Source organism: Emys orbicularis, chromosome 2, assembly GCF_028017835.1.
Source record: "Emys orbicularis isolate rEmyOrb1 chromosome 2, rEmyOrb1.hap1, whole genome shotgun sequence".
NCBI lineage: Eukaryota > Metazoa > Chordata > Testudines > Emydidae > Emys > Emys orbicularis.
Window position 1 is genome coordinate 278,893,481 of NC_088684.1, and position 20,000 is coordinate 278,913,480.

Genomic DNA, 20,000 nt, shown 5'->3' on the forward strand with positions numbered 1-20,000 from the left:
TTATAGCAACCTCCATGAATTTTTTGAAATAGCTACTCTTTACATAATAATGTTGGGAGTTTAAGACCCAATATCTTCCAATTCAGCAGGTTTAGAAACAAATGCTATGTATCTCACTAGAAAAGAGGGTTGTCCAGCTCCTCCACTAGATAAAACATTTTTAGTCCAGATGCATGTTCTGGTTCATGAAATACTGGATCTTAAATCTGTCACTAGTCCAGGACTGAATATTATCCATCCTGCACCTTAGATCTTACTGGTTTCAGAGTAGCAGCCGTGTTAGTCTGTATCCTCAAAAATAACAGGAGTACTTGTGGCACCTTAGAGACTAACAAATTTATTAGAGCATAAGCTTTCGTGGGCTACAACCCACTTCAAGCTTATGCTCTAATAAATTTGTTAGTCTCTAAGGTGCCACAAGTACTCCTGTTATTTTTTAGATCTTACTGTAATTTCAGGGGATGAGGTGTGGAAATTCCTCATTAGGGAGGCAAAGAAGAAAACATTTTTTGTCATTTTTTTTTTTAAATAAAATGGAAGGCTGCTGTTTGAAAGCTGATCAGAGATTTGGATATCAGTCGTCATCTCAGGGAAATGATTTATAGGACCAAGTCCAGTTGACAAAGGACATGAAAAAATATCACATACTGTACACACACACATACACCTAAAAGGTGTGGAGTGAGGGCAATACTCACTGATCATGCCCGTTCAAACCTCCTTATCTGTACTCTTCACATTAAGTTCCTGATCCTGCTATTTGTTGCAGGTGGATAGACTGCTGCACCCATATACAGCCCCAGTGAAGTCTTCACACTTGAAAGCTGGTTGCAAACACCTACATTTTTTTCTTTTCTTTTTTAAAAGTCTGCCTGAAAGTTTTCTTTCGTCCAAAATTATTCCTGCCCAAAGCAGAGGATGGGCATTATTCAGTCCAGGACCAACACAGGTATAAGGTTTGACATTTCATAACATATAATGGCTGGAAACAGGAGATTTATTCCATTGCATCGGGTAGCGTTCTAATAGGATACATAACACTTGCTCCTAGGCCTGTCTAGATTATAGACCTTAAAAGTACAGGATTAACTATATAATTGTCACAGGGATTTCTTACATTTCATTAGCTGTAATTCCTCTGTCCCTCAGAACTGTGGAAAGTTGGGCTCAGGGTATTTAGGGAGCCGGGCTTTACAAGGGAGGGTATAAAATATAGTACCCATTTATTTTTTCCCCTCTAGAAGATTTCAGACAACATTTTTCTATGAAACATATAGCGTACATATGACGCACAATCAAGTGGGAAGGAGGATATAAACTTTTTTATCAGCACTTGTTTGGGCCAACTCCTGTCACTCTGTTGTTGATCAATGTGACCAATACCAAACAAATGCTGATAAAACTTTATTCCATTGCAATACGTACTGTATATAGCACATCATATATGTAGGTAATATTCATGGGATTAAATTGCAGTATCTTGTAATAAATGCCAGCTTTACATGCATTCTGCCCAATAGTCCATCTCACCTGAACTACTGCTAATATTCCTGTTCTCTGAGCAACTTCACTCAGCTACTTTAAAAAAAATCCACTAGTCAGAAAAATGTTTTCTGCTTTCTCCCACTACAGAATGCCCTCTTCCACAAAAATCATACTGGCCTGAGACACAGAATCGGCAAGGTTCAGCTCGGTACCAATGACAGCTGTAAAGTCCAATACCTTATGATTATTCAGCAATAGAAAAGGGAGTATTATACCACTGAGAAGAGGAACTTCTCAGGTTCAGTGACATACATTACTTGTCAGGAAGTTCATTAAGATATTAAGCGTTACATTTTATATATGCAAATGTTGTTTTGAGTCAGAGCTTTTTAAAATTATTAGTTATAATTTCTCTCTTCCTGTGAGTCCTATACAGTTGGTCTTACAGTAAGTATGTATCTGGCTTACAGGTGGAGGAAAAAGGTGGTCCCAGTAAAATTTTTAGAAACTGAAACAATTCTAAAATAGTTTTTCCACAATATATGTGATGACATCTACAGTATACATGTAGGTGTGGTATGGGGTAAGGATTTTATCAACACTTGTTTGATGTGGCCTGCATAATTCATGACTTTGCCACTCATGATCTTGAGGCAGTCCTACTAATACATATAAAGGGGTCTTTGTCTCCAAAATCTCAATTCCATTCCACTCCACTCCTATTTTTTAAAATGATCTAGACTGAGTAAGGTACCACTGAAGCATTAGTTTATAATGATTCTCTTTTACTTGAGTGCATATGGAAAAACTGGCTGCCTTCTTCCAAAATCAATGCCCATTGCTCTTTTGTGATCTCTTTTCCTATTGATCACTTCTAAGACCTCATCTATGTTCACTCAATCTTCCAGGTCCATTTTAATCAATTCAGTCTATGATCCTGAAACTATCCCTGTTACAGTTTCTAGGAATTTCTTCTTTTCTATACTACTCACTGTATCTGAACCACCCCGGATCTAACTAGAACTATGCCATACAACTATACTGACTCAAAAATAAACAATGAAATAAATATAATGTTTGTTTATCACCCACTATAGCTGCTGTTGATTAAACCAGATTCCACATGTACAGGGTTTGGACTGAAACTGAACAGTATTTAAATATGTGTGTGTGTGTATATATATATAGAGGGGGGGGAGGGGAATGTGAGGTGGGATGTGGAAAATAATCTATAAGCAGCATGTAAACAATTATTCTATGTTTGGAATGTATCTATATCTGGCATGGAGGGGTCATCTCTAAGGGGTCAAAGGATAGTTCAAACTCCATGCTCATTCTGTGTCTTCAACGAGATTACCAACAAGTGTGTTCGTTGATAATACATGTGACGATAGTTTGGGGATAGAGACTCTTGTCCATCTGGAAATGGATGAAGACCACTGAGTCATTTCATATAGGTCAAACAGCCATCATCAGTAAAGCATTTAGTCACTTCTGATATAGTAATCTGAGCTTGTAAATTAGAAATGAAAAACTTCATACCATTACTAGAACCCCTTTAGTGTAAATAGCTTTTAGTCTCGTTTGACACATACACAATGACCTTTAAAATGAAAACAGGTTATACATGTATGGAAGGGAAAGCAACAATAATATGTAGACTTACTTAGCCCTTTTATCTACAGAACTCAAAACACTTTTAAAAAAAGAGCATAAAGTAATAGAGCGGAGCAAAGAGTGGGGAAAAAAGTCTGCAAATATTAGTTCAGATTCAAAAATAAAGTTTGATTTGACTCTGTTCTTGAACCTTCCTGTTTGCATTCTGTGACCATATGAGAACTGAAGCTTTAACAGAGTGAATACTTGCAAAAAGCTCACTTGAGGCTTGAATAAACAAGCACGTGCTGAAAGCAAATTTTAAATTATGTTTGTAAATGTTTGTAAAAATTCACAATTCATGCTATGTTGATTAGTTACATAAGCTACCTAGTCAGAAAATTTTTTTTGACTTATGTAATAATCAACCCAGTGTGAACTATGAACATTCATAACCTGTCTGAACAATTTACAGACCAAGAGTACGTCTATACTACCCGCCGGATTGGCGGGTAGTGTTCGATGCATCGGGGATCAATTTATCGCCTCTCGTCTGGACGCGATAAATTGATCCGCGAATCGACGCCCGTACTCCACCTCGGCAGGAGGAGTAAGCGGAGTCGACGGGGGAGCCGCGGCAGTTGACTCGCCGCTGTGAGGACGGCCAGGTAAATCAAACTAAGATACTTCGACTTCAGCTACGTGAATAGCGTGGCTGAAGTTCCGTATCTTAGTTCGATCCCCCCCGCTAGTGTAGCCCAGGCCCAAGATTTATTTGCTGAAAAAAATTACAATTTTGAATAATAAAAACATTTGAAAAATTCATATTTTGCTTCCTTTCTTTTCCTGTTTGTAAAGTTCAATAATTTTTTAACCAACTACTCCCAGAACTCTAGTATCATCTCCATTTTTGCAAAGGCACACTGAAGTTATGTGACTTGCCGAAGGGCACATGCATCTTGAGTATATGACAGCCATGGACAGAATTCAGGTCTCAACTACCAGTTCTGTGACTTATCCATTTTTAACCACCACCACCACCACCACCACACCAAAGGTTAATAAATGCACACAAAAAATATACAAGTTAATTCACCTTCTGTTCCTACAGTAAATATAATCAACAATTGGATCACACATCAGATAATATAGGAGTGCTTGTCGTATGTTGCCATATTGTGTACCTCTTCTTAAAACAGAGAGGCTATCATGGATACACCACAGACCCAACCTTCAGTACCACATTTTCCCTGAAGCAACTATAAATATCTAGTTACAAGAAAGAGTAATATTAGGACTATATTAAGGCAACCAACTGAAAAGAATCAATAAAATACAGTACATTTCCCTTTCCTTTTAAGCATGAAAAAGATCTACCAAAGTCAGTGTTTAAGATGATTAATTTAGTAGCTTTGAAGTTATAAAAGTTTAAATCTAGCAAGGCAGATCTCCCCGCCCAAGATTACTTCAAATTTAGTGGAGTTTAAAACATTATGGGGCTGTGAAGCACTTCAGTTTTGCGTCTCTCTCACTTGTAGGTGCCAGGGATCTCAGAGTTCGGGATACCGCTTCTTCTTTTTTTTTTTAAACCTTCCAGTCGAGTAAAGGCAAATATATAATTATATGGTGAGATTTATACACTCAATCAATGTTATTTTTAGTATATTGTAGAACTTCAATGCAAACATACCATTTTCAGGGGAAAGTTTGTCATAAGCATCTTCATAAATATAATTTCTTCGGATAGTGACATTAATTCCATCCAGAAATGGACCATCTCCTTGAACTTCCTGTTTATCTGCATAGATCAGTCTTTGAAAGATCTGGTAAAAAGAATAGAAAAAAAAATCAAATAATCATACTGAAATCTGCATTTTCAGTAAAGAGGGGTTACCTTATTAGTAACTATTGTTCTGCAACAGTTGCTTCTGTGCATTCACATGCATGAGATTTGTGCCTCTAGTGGCCATTTATGGAACTGCATAACAAAGCCATACTCGCTTGGGGGGGGGGGGGGGGGAAGGGGGAGAGCACTCTTGAGCTAAGACAACAAAATGAATTCCATCTGCCTAATGGAGTGCACCCCGCACACCCTGACCATCTCAGTTCCTCCTGCTTTTCGGCAAAATTCTGACATACAAAGAACTCCAAGGCAGAGGGGAAAGTGATGAGTATTCTGAATGTACAGAGGCAACTCTCAAAAAACAAGAGTTACTAGTAAGTAACCCTTCCTTGTTCAAGGACCTCTGCGCTGCCTCACTTATAGAAATAACAGGAGTACTTGTGGCACCTTAGAGACTAACAAATTTATTAGAGCATAAGCTTTCGTGGGCTACAACCCACTTCTTCGGATGCATCCGAAGAAGTGGGTTGTAGCCCACGAAAGCTTATGCTCTAATAAATTTGTTAGTCTCTAAGGTGCCACAAGTACTCCTGTTATTTTTGAGGATACAGACTAACACGGCTGCTACTCTGAAACCTGTCACTTATAGAAGATTAGCAAGCAGTGCCCCCAACAGAGGATGGTAGGCAAGGACTTAGAGGCAAAAATAGACTGTAGCACCACTTTACCAAACCGATGCCAAGTCCAATTAATAACACTTAGTGAAAGTGTGACCAGAACTCAGTGTTGCTGCTTGGCAAATCTCTACGATAGGAACCTGTCTCAAACAAGCTAGAGAGTCCACCATAGATAGCCTTAATGGAGTGTGTTTTTAAGACAAGTGGTACTGGTTTTCTGGCTAAAGTATAAGAATACTCAATACACCTCTTAATCCGGGGGGGGGGGGGGGGGGGGAATTGTTTACTAAATGGTTCTGCCTTACACCTCTCCCTATGGCAACAATCAATGTTAGAGTATTTTAAGGGCTTAGTCCTGTCCAGATAATAGCACAGGGCTCTTTTCATATCTAAGCAATGTACGCTGGACTCCCTGGGTAAGAATGGTTTCTGGAGAAGGAAACAGGGAGGGAGACATACTGCAACAGATGGAAGTTGATACCACCTTCAGCATAAAGCTGGGTGAGATCTCAAAATGACTTTGTCTTTATGTACTACTGTAAATGTTAGAAAGGCCAGCAAGCCACTGAGCTTGTTAACCCTCCTAGCAGAAGTAATATAGATTAAAAATGCAGCTTTGATAGACAGGTACCTATGGAAGCTTGAGACAGGGGCTCACAGAGTAGAACTACCAACAGTTAAAACCCTGGTCAAATCCCTGGCCAGAAAGGTCCTTGTGTGCTAGGAAAGGCATTAACCATCTCTTAAGAAACCTGGAGACTGTGGGATGAAAGAATAAAGACTTGTCTAACAAAACAGTAAGAGGCAGAAACAGCAGCTTAATAAACCTTCATGGAAACTATTGCTAAACCTTGTGATTTGAAATATAAGAGATACTCAAACTGCTGGGGCTCCTTCGCATGATGGGGTTAACCCATTACTTTTCACCCAACACATAAACCATGTTCCATTTTAGTTCTTTCATGACTAACAGTAGTGCTTGAACACTCCTAACTTCCATGGATCTTATGTGTTCACTATCTTTGGTTCTTCTGGTGAAGAATCCTCCTTTATTGATTAGAGAGGAGGTGTGGGCACAGAGGAAGATGAATGGATGATTCTCTGATTAGCTGGAGAAGATCTGTATATCAATGTTGCCTAAGCCACATTAGTGCTATCAGTAGGATACTGGTTCTGTCCTCTCTGATTTCCTTATGATTCTGGGTATCAAGGGAATGGGATGGAAGACTGCTTCAATACAGAAGGAATGCATCCAATAAAGATTTCTTCTCACTTTAAGTCCTGGTGCAGGACAGATGACATTTGGCATTCTGACTAGACATGAATACTTTGATTAGAGGTTGACCCCACCTGAGTAAGAGTGAAGACACTCCTGACCAGTTTAGGGACCATTTGTGTTTGTTATAAGAGTTCATGCTGAGTGCATCTGCATATATACATTCCTCTTCTGCTAGGTGTGCTGCTAGTGGGTGAATGTGATGATGAATACATCAGAGCCATAGCTTCCTTGCCTCCATAGATGAAGTTGAGAATGTGCTCACCATTTGTTGATCCACTACATGGCCACGGTATTGTCTGTGAGCACCTGGACTATGCGATGTCTGGACAGCCACAAGGCCTTTAGAACCCATTTTACAGACCAGTTCTTCAATACATTGATGTGCAATCTGGATTCCCAGGTGTTCCAGTGGCCACATGCACCACAACCCAGAGTGCAGGCATCTGTGGTGACTGTAACAGTAGCGGATGGAGGAGTGAATTTTCTCTGCTCTACCATCAACGAAGTTGTTGAAGCACCTGCAGGAACAAGATCAGCTTCCTTTTCAGACTGTGTACATTGGATCATCCAAGTTTACTATTAATACTGGTATGAAGCAAGGCTGTGTCTTAGCGCCCAATGGCTTTGGCATTTTCTTCTCTATTCTTCTTAAGTACATCTTTGGAAATGATCCACCTGGCGTACTAGTTGAATCAAGGATGAAAGGCAGCTTGTTTAACATCAGACAATTCCAGAGCAGAAAGCATGTCATCCAGCTTACTATTCAGGATCTGCCTCTCTCAGGTGACACTGCATTCATCTCTAATTCACCTGATGAACTGCAGGTCATGGTGAACAAGTTTTCTGATGCATGCACCAAGTTTGGCACAGTAATCAGTATAAAAAAAACAGTTGTCATGTCACAAGGTACCAACATTCCACCTAAAATCTATGTCAATAATGAAGCTCTGGACAACGTGGATCACTTCTGCTATCTTGGCTCAATTCTTCCCAGCTCACCTAACTTGATAGGGAACTTGATATAGAATCGGCAAAGCTTCTGTTACCTTTGGCAAACTTAACGTCATGTGTTTGGAACAAGTTGCTAACCCTGAATACAAATGTGTCTGTTTATCAGGCTTGTGTCCTTAGTACCCTCTTTTATGTCTGTGAAAGCAGGCTTACCTACTCCAAGCAGGAGTGGAGACTGAACAGTTTCCACTTCCGCTGTCTCAGAAAAATCCTTAGAGTTACTTGGTACCAATGGATCACTGATAACAAGACCCTTGAGAGAACTGGACTACAGTCTATGCTGAACGTTCACAGGCTTTGCTAGTTAGGACACGTGGAGTGCATGCCTCAAGATCGTCTGCTGAAAGCTGTGCTTTATGGTCAACCTAAGAACTGCCTGCAATGCAGAGGAAGGTCAAACCTCTGATACAGCGATAAGGTCAAGCAAGTCCTCAAGAAATTCAGCATTCCCACTGACAACTGGGAAAATCCTGCCAATAATTTTTCAGTTTGGAGAAGCCGTGTTAAGACTGGTGCAGTCACTTCAACGAACCATCAGAGAGCCCAGGCTGAGGCCCTCCGGTGAGCCAGGAAGCAGAGTATGCTTCAACTTCCATCTGGTGTTTGGACCTGTAGTCACATGGGAAGCTTTGCCGCTTGTGCATTGGGCTCTTTTCTCATACCACTGCTAAGCATCGACAGACCAGCTTTGTCACATCTTCTTTCATCTGTCAAGATTTTGGATGGCCATGCACTGGATGTGTGATGAGACACTATCTAGTGTTGATGGTGAAGACAGAGGATAAGGCCAAACGTCCTTTGCTGGATTGAGTAAACCCAGGAGAATAGGAAAAGCAAATGTCTTTTTTCTGTTCTTGCATGATGCTGAAAAGGGGATCAGACTGTCTGAAATTCCACTCTGTAACTGAAAGATATTAGCCATTCTCCCCATCAACTCCTGAAATAATTTCTGGTCATCAGGAGGGGAGATGGACAAAGTCTCCATTTCATCTTCAAGTAATATATATTCCTCTATGGGAAATTGCTCCATTTCCTCTGGGCATCTCCTCCCCATTGTCAATCTTCTTGAGGAGGCAATAGCGCTGGTCGTATCTGTGCCAAATGTTTCATTTGAAGGTAGCGGTGCCTGAGGCGAGTCAGCTGTCAGGAAAACTCTCAAGCCTTGATTGAGCTGCTTCAGTGCCAGAAGGGGCATTGGTGCCTACATTCTCATTAGTGCTGAAGTTAGTGCCATGCTAGTTTTGGCAGCATTGAGCAAAACTTTCACTGGCTCCTGAATGTGGGGCCACATTAATAATTGAAGAGATCCCTTCATAAGATCTTTCAGACATATGGAGTTTTTGGAGAGGGAAGTCAGCTGGGCTTTCTGGAGCAAATTGGAGAAGTTAGCATATTCAATTCCAAGGAAATCCCATGCTCCTGAAGGATGTTCTGGATCAATACTGGCAATGAATATTGAAGTGCAGAGTCAAAACGCAGAGGTGTAGCCAAAAGCTTTGATAAACAAACCTCAGCCATGAGAGAGGAAAGTCAGTGGTGCTAGAGACATGCATGCCAGTGAGGTGTCTAAGTCACTCAGCATTGAGGAGGAGTGTGTATTAGAGGCAGTGTCGAGACTGGTAAAGCGTCTCCAAAAATTATATGAATCAGAGGAGAATGAAAACAATGTTTCCTCCCTTGTTCTCCTCCTTGGACCCCTTCTGCAGATCAGAATACTTCCTCTTTTCCTTTCTCTTCCCCAAAACAGGGGCACTAAGGTATCTGTAAGCGTGACTCTCTCTCTCGTGATGTCAAACTTTGCCAACTCCAAGGGCAGTGAGGGAGTCTTTAGTGTCATCGCAGACTGAGGTGATGGAGCAGTCTGTTTTGACAAGAGCCTGCAGTCCTGGATAGTGCTGGGCCAGAGGGTCAGTTCCAGTAAGTGTTTGCCTCAGGGAGGTCAACCTCAGCCCCAACAAAGAGGGCTGCACAAAGGTCTCTTTACAGTAGGCCTCGGCAAACAGGCACACCTTGAAACTCCTGAGGGAGCACTAGGATGGTCTGGCTAATGGCTCAAAGAAGCCTAGTGAGCCTGCAGTCTTAGCTGTCTGTCAATAATAATAATTATATATGGAGATATACGTATCTCATAGAACTGGAAGGGACCTTGAAAGGTCATCGAGTCCAGTCCCTTGCCTTCACTAGCAGGACCAAGTACTGATTTTGCCCCAGATCCCTAAATGGCCCCCTCAAGGATTGAACTCACAACCCCGGGTTTAGCAGGCCAATGCTCAAACCACTGAGCTATCCCGTCCTCAACCAAGGAGTAAAGGCATGACAAATTGGGCACTGGCACACTCGGTGAGCCTTTCAGGAACACTAGGCACCAAACATGTGCATCTGTCTCTAGAAAGATTGCTGAGCAAGATGCACAACTTTTGGACCCAACATAACCGCAGGATAAATGAAGGCAAGTAGCCTCAACTACTCCAACTATACCATGTGTAATTAACTAACTAATTATAGAAGATAGATTAGGCTAATTAGCTCACAGACACAAGGAGTAGTTCCATTTAGCTTTTAGCAGTAGCAGAGAAGAAACTGGGGTGGTCATGGGGGTAGGGGTAATACTCCCTTATATGGACAGAGCTGATCATCATAATGTGAGAGCATTCTGGCACCCTTAGGAGGCATGGCTTTGTTACACAGTTCCACAGCTCAACACTAAAGGAGCTAATCCTGTAAGTGGAAATGCACAAACAAACTGGGACTGGATTACTCAAGTCCTAGCTGTACAGAATGTATACTGAAAGCCAATGAACAATAATCTCAAGTGATCTAATCAGAATAGGATGTTGAATGGTTTGGAAAAAATACCTATCAGAACTTGCATTATCACATTGCCATGCTATATGAATATGTTTTAAATAAATTTTTATTCTCTACTGTTTCCAATCTCTGATACAAGCCTAAAAATACACATTATTTTTCTACCAAATTTATCACTGTCCTTTCAGTAAACATTGATTTATTTCCCCCATGAAACTATTTTTCATTTCCTTGATGGTGCTGGTACACAATGATTCCAACACAATTCTGGGAATAGTCTGTTAATTAACTGATGCTGTAGAGCCAACAGAAGCAGCTCAGAAATTGTTTCTAGGGGTAACATCACAATGGTAGCATTAAAAAAAAAATCTTGTGGGATTTGAAAAAACATGGCCCTCAAAATTATACACTTAAGATCCAGAATGCATTCATAATCAAATTATAAACAACTATAAACAATATATGGAATTGAAAGTCACATTTTTCCTATACAGTAATTAAGTGTTCCTTTAAGTCCAACTACCACTGAATGCAGAAACTTAAGTTCTGGGCATTATTTCCCCAAAATGACTCTCACTCATATTGTACTGGGTTAATGAGTACACTGTATATGAGAATCTTGGATCCTGCAATAAGATGCAGGTACATGCACTGTGCATCTACTTGGAGCTCCACTAACTGCAATGGGGTTTAGTATTGGTGCAGAGGTCCACCCACATAGATCCAATTGCAGAATCTGGGCCTATGCTTGCTTATTATACAGCATTACCATTTCTCAAATGATGTTAGCATAGTCTGTCCTTCTAAGTAAGGAAAAACTATTCTAAAACATTGTAAAAAGGGAAAATAAATTGAAAGACATAACAGTCAATCTTGCCCAGCACCTTCTGCATTGTAGTGGCCATGCAAATACTGGGGACAAACAGGAGCCGCGTGGCCTGATTCTCCACTGGATAGAGGGATGGGATGATCTGAGGCCTGATTCCCCACATAGTTGAACTCACTGTATTACATTTACTGTAAAATCCTCAAAATACACAAAAATTAAAAAAATTAAATACCTTTACTCTTTCCTCAAAAGGAACTACAAAAGGTAGCTCCGTCAGAATTGCAAGTTGTCGTTCCTCAGACACAGAAAGAGGTGCTGGCTCCAAACCCACTTAAAAATATGAACAAAGAGTTTATCAATTTTGGTAAAAAACTGCTTTTCTAATAGTGTTTACCTTGTAAAAATAAATTCATAATTTGCATTCAATCAAAAAACTACATACATGAAAAAGCAACAGAGGGTCCTGTGGCACCTTTAAGACTAACAGAAGTATTGGGAGCATAAGCTTTCGTGGGTAAGAACCTCACTTCTTCAGATGCATCTGAAGAAGTGAGGTTCTTACCCACGAAAGCTTATGCTCCCAATACTTCTGTTAGTCTTAAAGGTGCCACAGGACCCTCTGTTGCTTTTTACAGATTCAGACTAACACGGCTACCCCTCTGATACATACATGAAGACAACTGATTTAGTGGAAGCAAAGTAGCCAGCTGTAAGTTGGCTTCTTATGAGCCTTACCTTCCTAAAATATTGCAGTTTCTACTGGTAAAGTGAAAATTGAGCAATTAAAACTTACTGCAGACAAGATGTATATAGAATGATATGCTATTGTGCTTTTCAATCTCCTTTAGAAAAATCATGTTATTTTCTGCTTTTCTAAATGTTGTTTAATACAATAGAAAAATAAAATTTTAAATATTAGAAACTTATCAGCTAATTAAGGGAAGGTTGTAATTATTATTTGCATTAAGGCAGCGCCCAAAGGCCCTATCACACTGACCAAAGGGCTCCATTTCCCACAGTAATTTGGTGTACTTAGCTTTCAACCATGGAATCTGTTTTTGTCCAGCACATAGGGTGACCAGATGAGGGAAAGAAAAAATCGGGACACATTGGGGGGAGGGTGGGGGGGCGCAAAAAAAAAATCGCTGCCGGCGGATATCGGGACAAGATCGGTCGGGACGCGGGACACATGACGTCCTACCGGCACACCAATTTTGGCATGACACTCTAGTGCCTCAGCCAACACCCAATGAAGTCAACTGATTTATTTCGATAGGCTTGGGAAGTGCAAAAAAAAGACATTTGTCCTGTGATCAAATTAAATTTCAGTCCCCATGGAAAGGTGAAGGGAACATCAAAAAGCTACATTAGCGGCTTGAGTGAACAGCAAGGAGAAAATAGCCAAAGAGCATAAGGAGTTAAAGGAAAAGGCTTCCACTCCAAGATAGTCTCAAACCATGATGCAACTCTTTTGGAACTTTCTAGGTGTATCCCCATAAGGAGGTATTTAAGAAATAGTTCCCATTTGGGTTTTGGATACTTAAAGTATATCATCTTAACCTAATTTAATAGAAAGAAAATTAAGTCAGCTGGGCAGATGCCTCATATTACAGCAAACGAATTAAAGTGCAGCGTGAGACATGAAACCAGCACAAGATGCTATGGGCTTTATTAACCTCCTTGATTGTGTTGATGGAGATTCATCTAGCTACAGACCGAATACCAGATAATAAAGCCCCAGACATTTTCACTTTCTTGCTTATCATCAGAGCCAGAAAAAAGCTGCCTCAGAGGCAAGGCCAGGCTGTCTGCAGACAAGGTAGGAGAAAAAAAAAAAGGCTGAAATAAATAGTACATGTAACTAATGGGGCCACGGAGATTACACGGGCATTTGCAATCCTTCCTTTGGCATCTGTTTATGGGGTGGTGATGCCTGGCTGCCCTTCTGCAGCTAGGCACCACATCAATGATCATTATCAAAAGGTGCTGTACTTTAAATTTCCCAAATCATTTCTAAGTAGAGTTATTTTAGGTACTGATTTAGTGTGACATGACCCCACATATTAGTATACTTGATGAATATTCACTTTTGGCAAATCTCAGCATTGCAAGCCCCTGGAATTTTTGATAAAGTGCTTCCTTGAGGTTACTTAGTTTCTTAGTAAACATTTTTAATTAAAGTCAATGTATGCTGCCTCTTAAGCTAAGGGTTAAAAGCATTTTAAACAGAAAGTGCATGTACAGCAAAGGTAAACCACTATCCAACTTCGACAGTTCAATTATTCTGGTCAATTAGTCAATTTTATCTGCATTTCTCCATCAAGGTTTCCATCTTTAAAAAGAAATATTGGATGGAGTCATCAATACACAGTGCATTTATAACTCAAGAGTCTGCCATTTAAGTAAATGAAAAAGCACAAATAAACACTACCATATGTGATTCAGCAGTACTTTCAAATTAATTGACTTTATCCCATATGGAGTCAAGTGGGATTAAACAGATCATACGTATATTGTTATATGTTTGTTTTCACACAATCACGTTGATCACACCTTTCTTCTTGTCAGTGAATTTTGTGGTCATGAAAGGTGCCAGACTGACAACCCTGGAGGCTGAAGCACTTTATTTAGCTAAAGGAGGACAGCACAGGCAACTGCAGCATGAGTTTCCTCACACACGTGCCTTATCCTGGACCTTGACAGGTACTTGCAAAGGGGAGGGGTAGTCCACATCACCCTGATATTCAGTCTGTCCCATACAAGCAGCTATAAATTCTCTAGGCAATGTGGACGGACCTGGTGGTGGATGAAGGGTCACAAGCAAAGTTACCAATGGCATAGCAAACATTGTATAAAGCTAGCAACGACGACTCATGGTACAATATTGTCTTGGTCATTTCTATCAGAGCTTAGCCTAAGTTTTGCATTTTGTATTTTGTGATAGTTATTTAGTGGAGTTAAGATGCAAAAGGATAATAATTGTGTCTTGAAACTCTGTTTTGCTGAAAGCATATTGATGCTTCTGGTCACAAGTGCTTTGGAAAAACACTGACTCAGACCAAGGTGGAGCTTCTGGAACAGGATGTGCCAGTTTACAGACCTGAGCTTCCTGTACTGAGAGTTGACTCCCAGGACACAGTGCTTGCTTTGGCACAAAAAGCGCTCCAACTGTGCCGAAAGCACCACTACCTTCTGGCAGAGAATGAGAGCAATGCTTCTAATGCAATACTGTGGGCTTTAATGTCAGACTTACTCCTTCCGTCTACACACACATTACACTGACCCAGGGTCCCAGGACCCTGTAGGGCTGCAGGGCCTGAGCCCGGGTCAAGCCTTGACCCAGGGTTTCAGCATTATTGTTTTGCAGTGTAGACAAGAGCCCCTCAGGACTCAGGTCCTGGGAGTCTTCCAAAAAGCATCCCAAAATCCCATGGGCCACCTTCTTTTGTCCTCTCTATCCCAAGCATCTTGAATCTACTCTACTGAAAACAGAACAACCCTCCTTGGTGTACTGCTGCAGCTCAGTGAGTCAGCACTTAACACTTCCATTGTCTTCTGATTACCAAGCTGCAAACACACCATCAGAGAGCCTTCTGCGTTTGTAATGGAGACCGACCATAACAAGCCTTTTCCAAAGTGGTCATGGGAACACAGCCTGATTTTGGTAAATCTCTGGTGCAAAGCCAGCAAAGCTGTGGACTTTAGAAAGAGTACCAGGAATGACCACGCATACTAGCACATAAGAAAACTGGCAGCTGCCTAGTGCAGGGAGCAGATTAAGCAGCTCTAGAACAAGTACCAGAAAACCAGGGACCAGAACTGCACCTCAGGCAACTTTCTAAAACCATGCCCATTTAATGAGGAGTTTGACCTGGTACTGGACACTGCACCAAGCACAGAGCCAACGGTGGTGCATGATGACTGGGATGGTACCCTGCTGGCCCCTAAATCCAACATGGAGACTGATGGGAGCAAGCAGCAGGCACCAATTGGGGACTATGAAGTCACTGTGTTGCTGAAACTGGTCCCAGAGCAGGCTTTGGAACATGAGCAGCAGCAGCACATTCTGGGTCCACACTTGGAGGAGCAGTTTGATGCACCCCTTGAGGAACAACCTGCTGCTGAGCCTGCAACAGACTCAGAATGGACAGAAGTCACCCCTGAGCCCGATAAGTTTCTGACTCCATTTTAATGTTTATTACTACAGTAATGGGAGGGATTTCTGCTCTATGAACCAATAAGTTATGAGAAGCCCCAGCTAGCAGCATGTATCTGCTAATGGCAGATTTTATACTGGTACCTTGGCTTCTCCCCCCTCCCCCCACATGAAGTTCAAAATGGCGACCAGGAAATGCAAACAGTAAACACCTTTAAAGTGAACTTTTACTGGAAAGACACAGATTTTTGCTAAGGTTATTCCTGTTTCTTAAAAATAACTTTACATTGCCATGGGTATAAGTATGTCACTCTGTAAACATTCAGCAGTCTAACAAGCTGCCTGGAAACAATGAACTGTATGGGGGTGGGGGACATGGAAATGCGTTCCATTCCCAAATCTAGTCCATTTCAATTAGAGGTAGTCCATGCAGTCCATAGGGACAAAATCATTTGTCCCAAATACAACTGTGGTTTGAAATTTTGTCCAGAAATGTGCTGAGAAATCCCTCATGAATTCTGAGCCACTCCTGGGTACTGATGGCTGCAAACTTCTCCTGTAGCAGGAACTCCAGATAGGTAGTCACATTTTGCGGAATGGTGCATTTTCCAAGGCCACCTCGGTAGCTGACCAGCCCACTCCACTCACAGATGTGCTGTTCAGTCACTATACATTTGAATACTTCTGTTACATAAACTGCAAGTTTCGCACTAGCAGTTTGGAGTAACATCTCCCTTTGCCAGTTGGGCACCACAATAATTTATGTCCTCCAAAATGCGAAAGGCCTGAAATGATAGAAAATGCTTTTGTAGCACAGCCACTGATGGCAGGATTCCCTCCCCAATCCAAGTAGTTTTTCAATTTTCTAAAATCAAAAAAGCAGCTTTGCATTTTTAACTTATCATCGTGCCTGAAATTCTTTTGCTGCCATTAACCAAGCTGCGTCCAGGGGGCTTCTGTGGTCTGAAGCATCCTTCTCACAATAGACTGAAGTTAAGTTTATGTCCTTGAAATTCCACAAGGATTTTTCCTGTGCTCCTGCAAGTGAGCTATTTGAGATAACAACCCTCTGTTTCCTGTCCTGTTCCAGGCCCCTTGACCTCTACTGGCTGCAGTACCTCCACATTCGTGGACTGTTCAAAAAACAAAAAAAACCACTGGTTACTAACCTTCTGTAACTGTTGTTCTTCAAGATGTGTTGCACATGTCCATTCCAATGTAGGTGTGTGCGTGCCCCAAGCACAGTTGCCAGAAATTTTCCCCTCAATGGTATCCATTGCTTCGGCTCTGGAGCTCTCTGGTGCCATGCGCTCATAGTGCCAGTTTAAAGAGGCCGGCCGACCCCAGGCCCCCTCAGTTCCTTTTTTCCAGCCAACTCCAATAGGCGGGGTAGGAGGGCAGTTTTTGGAATGGACATGTGCAACGTCTCAAAGAACAACAGTTAAAGGTTAGTAACCGTTTTTCCTTCTTTGAGTGATTGCACATGTCCATTCCAATGTAAGTGACTCCCAAGTAGTTGAATAGGTGGTGGGCTCAGAGTTCACAGACATGCTGACCGCAACACAGCTCAACCAAATCTGACATTATCCCTGGCCTGCTGGGTGATGGCATAATGAAAAGAGAATGTATGCACTACAGCTTTGCAAATGTCCTGAATAGGAACCTCTGCCAGAAATGCTGCTGAGGATGCCTGTGCCCTTGTGGAGTGAACAGTTAGTGGGTGTTCCACTCCCACCTATCCTAGTTCATAACATGTGTGGATACAGGATATGATCCACGAGGAAATTCTCTGAGCAGACATGGGAAGACCTTTCATCCTGTCTGCTACCGCTACAAATAGCTGGGTGGACTTCCGGAATGGTTTGTTCCTTTCTATGTAGAATGCTAGTGCACATCTAACAGCCAATGAGTGAAGCTTCTGCTCTTTCCTGTTTGCATGCAGCTAAGGGTAGAAAACTGGCAAGAAGGCCACTTTTGGGAGAAATGTGGGGTGGGGATGCAACTGCACCTTATCTTTAAAGAAAACCATATATGGCAGTTTCGAAGCGAGAGCACGGATCTCTGAAACCCTCCTAACAGAAATGATGGCCACTAAGAAGGCCACTTTCCAGGAGATGTATAACAAGGAACATGATACTAGCAGCTTTAATGGTGAGCCCATAAGCTTTGATAAGACCAGATTGAGATCCCAAGGAGGGACGGGCTCTCATACTTGGTGGCCCTTAAAGAAACACAGACATCTGGTGTGAGAACATGAACCGGTTATCAACCTGAGGGGGAAAAAGCCGGTATCACTGCCAGGTGAACCTTGAACAACAAGATAACCAAACTCCGCTGTTTCAGGTGTAGTAGGTAGTCCAGAATGAGCTGCAGCGATGACCTTGTCGGCAAGACCTCCATCTGGTCATCCCAGCGGGCGAACCACTTCCACTTAGTGAGGTAAGTGGCCCTGTTAGAGGGTTTCCTATTACCTAACAGGATCTGTCAAGCTTGCTTCGAACAGGCTGGCTCTCCCAGATTCAGCCATGGAGCTTCCAGGCCATCAGGTGGACGAAGCCAAGGTTTGGGTGGAGCAGATGACTGTGGTCCAGAGAGATTAGGTCTGGGTGCAGAGGGGTCTGGGGGTCACCACAGAGAGGTCGAGCAGGGTGGCGAACCAATTCTGGGGGAGGGCCATGCCAAGGCTATCAGGATGACCTGCACTCAATCTTATTTGATCTGTAGCAGAACCTCGTGTAGGAGCGGAATAGGAGGGAATGCAGAGTATAGGTGACCCTTCCACGGAAGTAGGAAGACATCCGTAAGCAACCCCAGGCTGTGGCCCTGCAGGAAGCAGAGCTGATGACACTTCCTGTTGTACTGGGTCTACTTGGGGAGTCCCCCACTTCTGGAAAATGTTCTTCACTAGATCTGGTCCAAGGGACCACTTGTGGTGATCGGAGAAAGACCTGCTGAGGCAATCCGCCAGCCCATTCTGCGCTCTTGGCAGGAAGGAGGCCTTGAGGTGAATCGAATGAGCTATGGAAAATTCCTACAGCCAAATTGCCTCTTGATGGGCAGGTGTGTGTGTGTGGAAGGGAGGGGGACAACATCGGCTGAAGGCACTCCTCCTCACCTTCTGCACTGGATGGGTCCCGCGGTACCAGCTCCTGGTACTTGGCACCAGCCTCTGTACCAGAGTCTGGATCAGGGACTGTCATCAAGTAAGGAATGCCTTGACTGGGGTCTCTGCATGGAGGGAAAACTGCCCATGAGTTCCAAAATGGTCACTGCATAGTCACCAGCCAGTGGCCAGGGAGCCAAGTACTCAAGGGCACCGCCTGGCTTGCATCCACCACTGGGTAGGGCCAACAGGAGGTATGCTGAGGTTGACTTCTGGCACAAGAGGAGTACGATTCCACCTCCAACTCCAATGACGAGGAATCTCTGCCCTGCGACCACACCGGAGTGAATCCCACTGGTGCTGGTGATAGGTGCCAAGGAGGGTAGGACCAGGACAGGTCCATCATGGCCGGCTTCCCTTTAGATAGCAGCATGGGTTTTGGAACTGAACTGTAACTGATGGCCACGTGCTTCCTTCTGTCTGCTGGCACCAACCCTTGTACTGCTGGTGAGGGCGGCACCAATAGTAAGAAAAGGTCCCTGGCTGCAGTGAAAGCCTCTGGTGTGGATGGCATTGTAATAATGCTGGCATCTCAATGACCCTCCAGTGCTGACATCATCCAGGACTGGAATTACCAGTGCCTGCGTCAGGGCCAGAGTCAATGGCACCGACTGTGAGCTTCACCCAAATACTTCAGGCAACTGGAGTGCGGGTCGCTCAGAGGCATAGCCTTGTTGCAAGAGGCATGGCTCAGTACTGGGAGCAGAGGAAACACCGCTAAATAACTGCTAACTGACAAAATATGAATAATCTGAAAAATATATACAGACGGCAATACAGTCCACAGAGGACTTGCAAGAGCAAGAGGAAGTTCCAGCAACAGTCACAAGCAGTAAGAAGGAACTGAGGGGATGTGGGGTCGGCTGGCCCCTTTATACCAGTGCTATGAGCGTGCCGCACCACAAGGCACCAGAGCCGAGCCAACGGACACCACTGAAGGAAAATTTTCCGGCAACTGTGCTTGGGGCGTGCACATACCTACATAGGAATGGACATGTGCAATGACTCAAAGAAGAAGGAACATTTTGTGATGAACTTATGGTTGAAGTGCTAGAGAGGGCCAACAAGCAGGTGCAATACCAAAGACAGAGATTTGTGGTTAGAGGAAAGGCCTGCCAAGAGGCAAGAGGAAAGGCTCAGACTGGCTGCACAG

General features: G+C 42.7%; 1 protein-coding gene across 1 annotated transcript in view; it reads right to left on the reverse strand.

Moving 5' to 3' along the window:
- UBE3C (ubiquitin protein ligase E3C) overlaps positions 1-20,000 on the reverse strand; it is a 172,185-nt gene that overhangs the window by 61,862 nt on the left and 90,323 nt on the right. Inside the window, exons 16-17 of the mRNA XM_065398772.1 lie at positions 11,761-11,858; positions 4,772-4,904 (exon numbers count right to left, since the gene is read on the reverse strand). Of these exons, the coding sequence (XP_065254844.1) occupies positions 4,772-4,904; positions 11,761-11,858 (231 nt within the window). The remainder of the gene's footprint in view (positions 1-4,771; positions 4,905-11,760; positions 11,859-20,000) is intronic.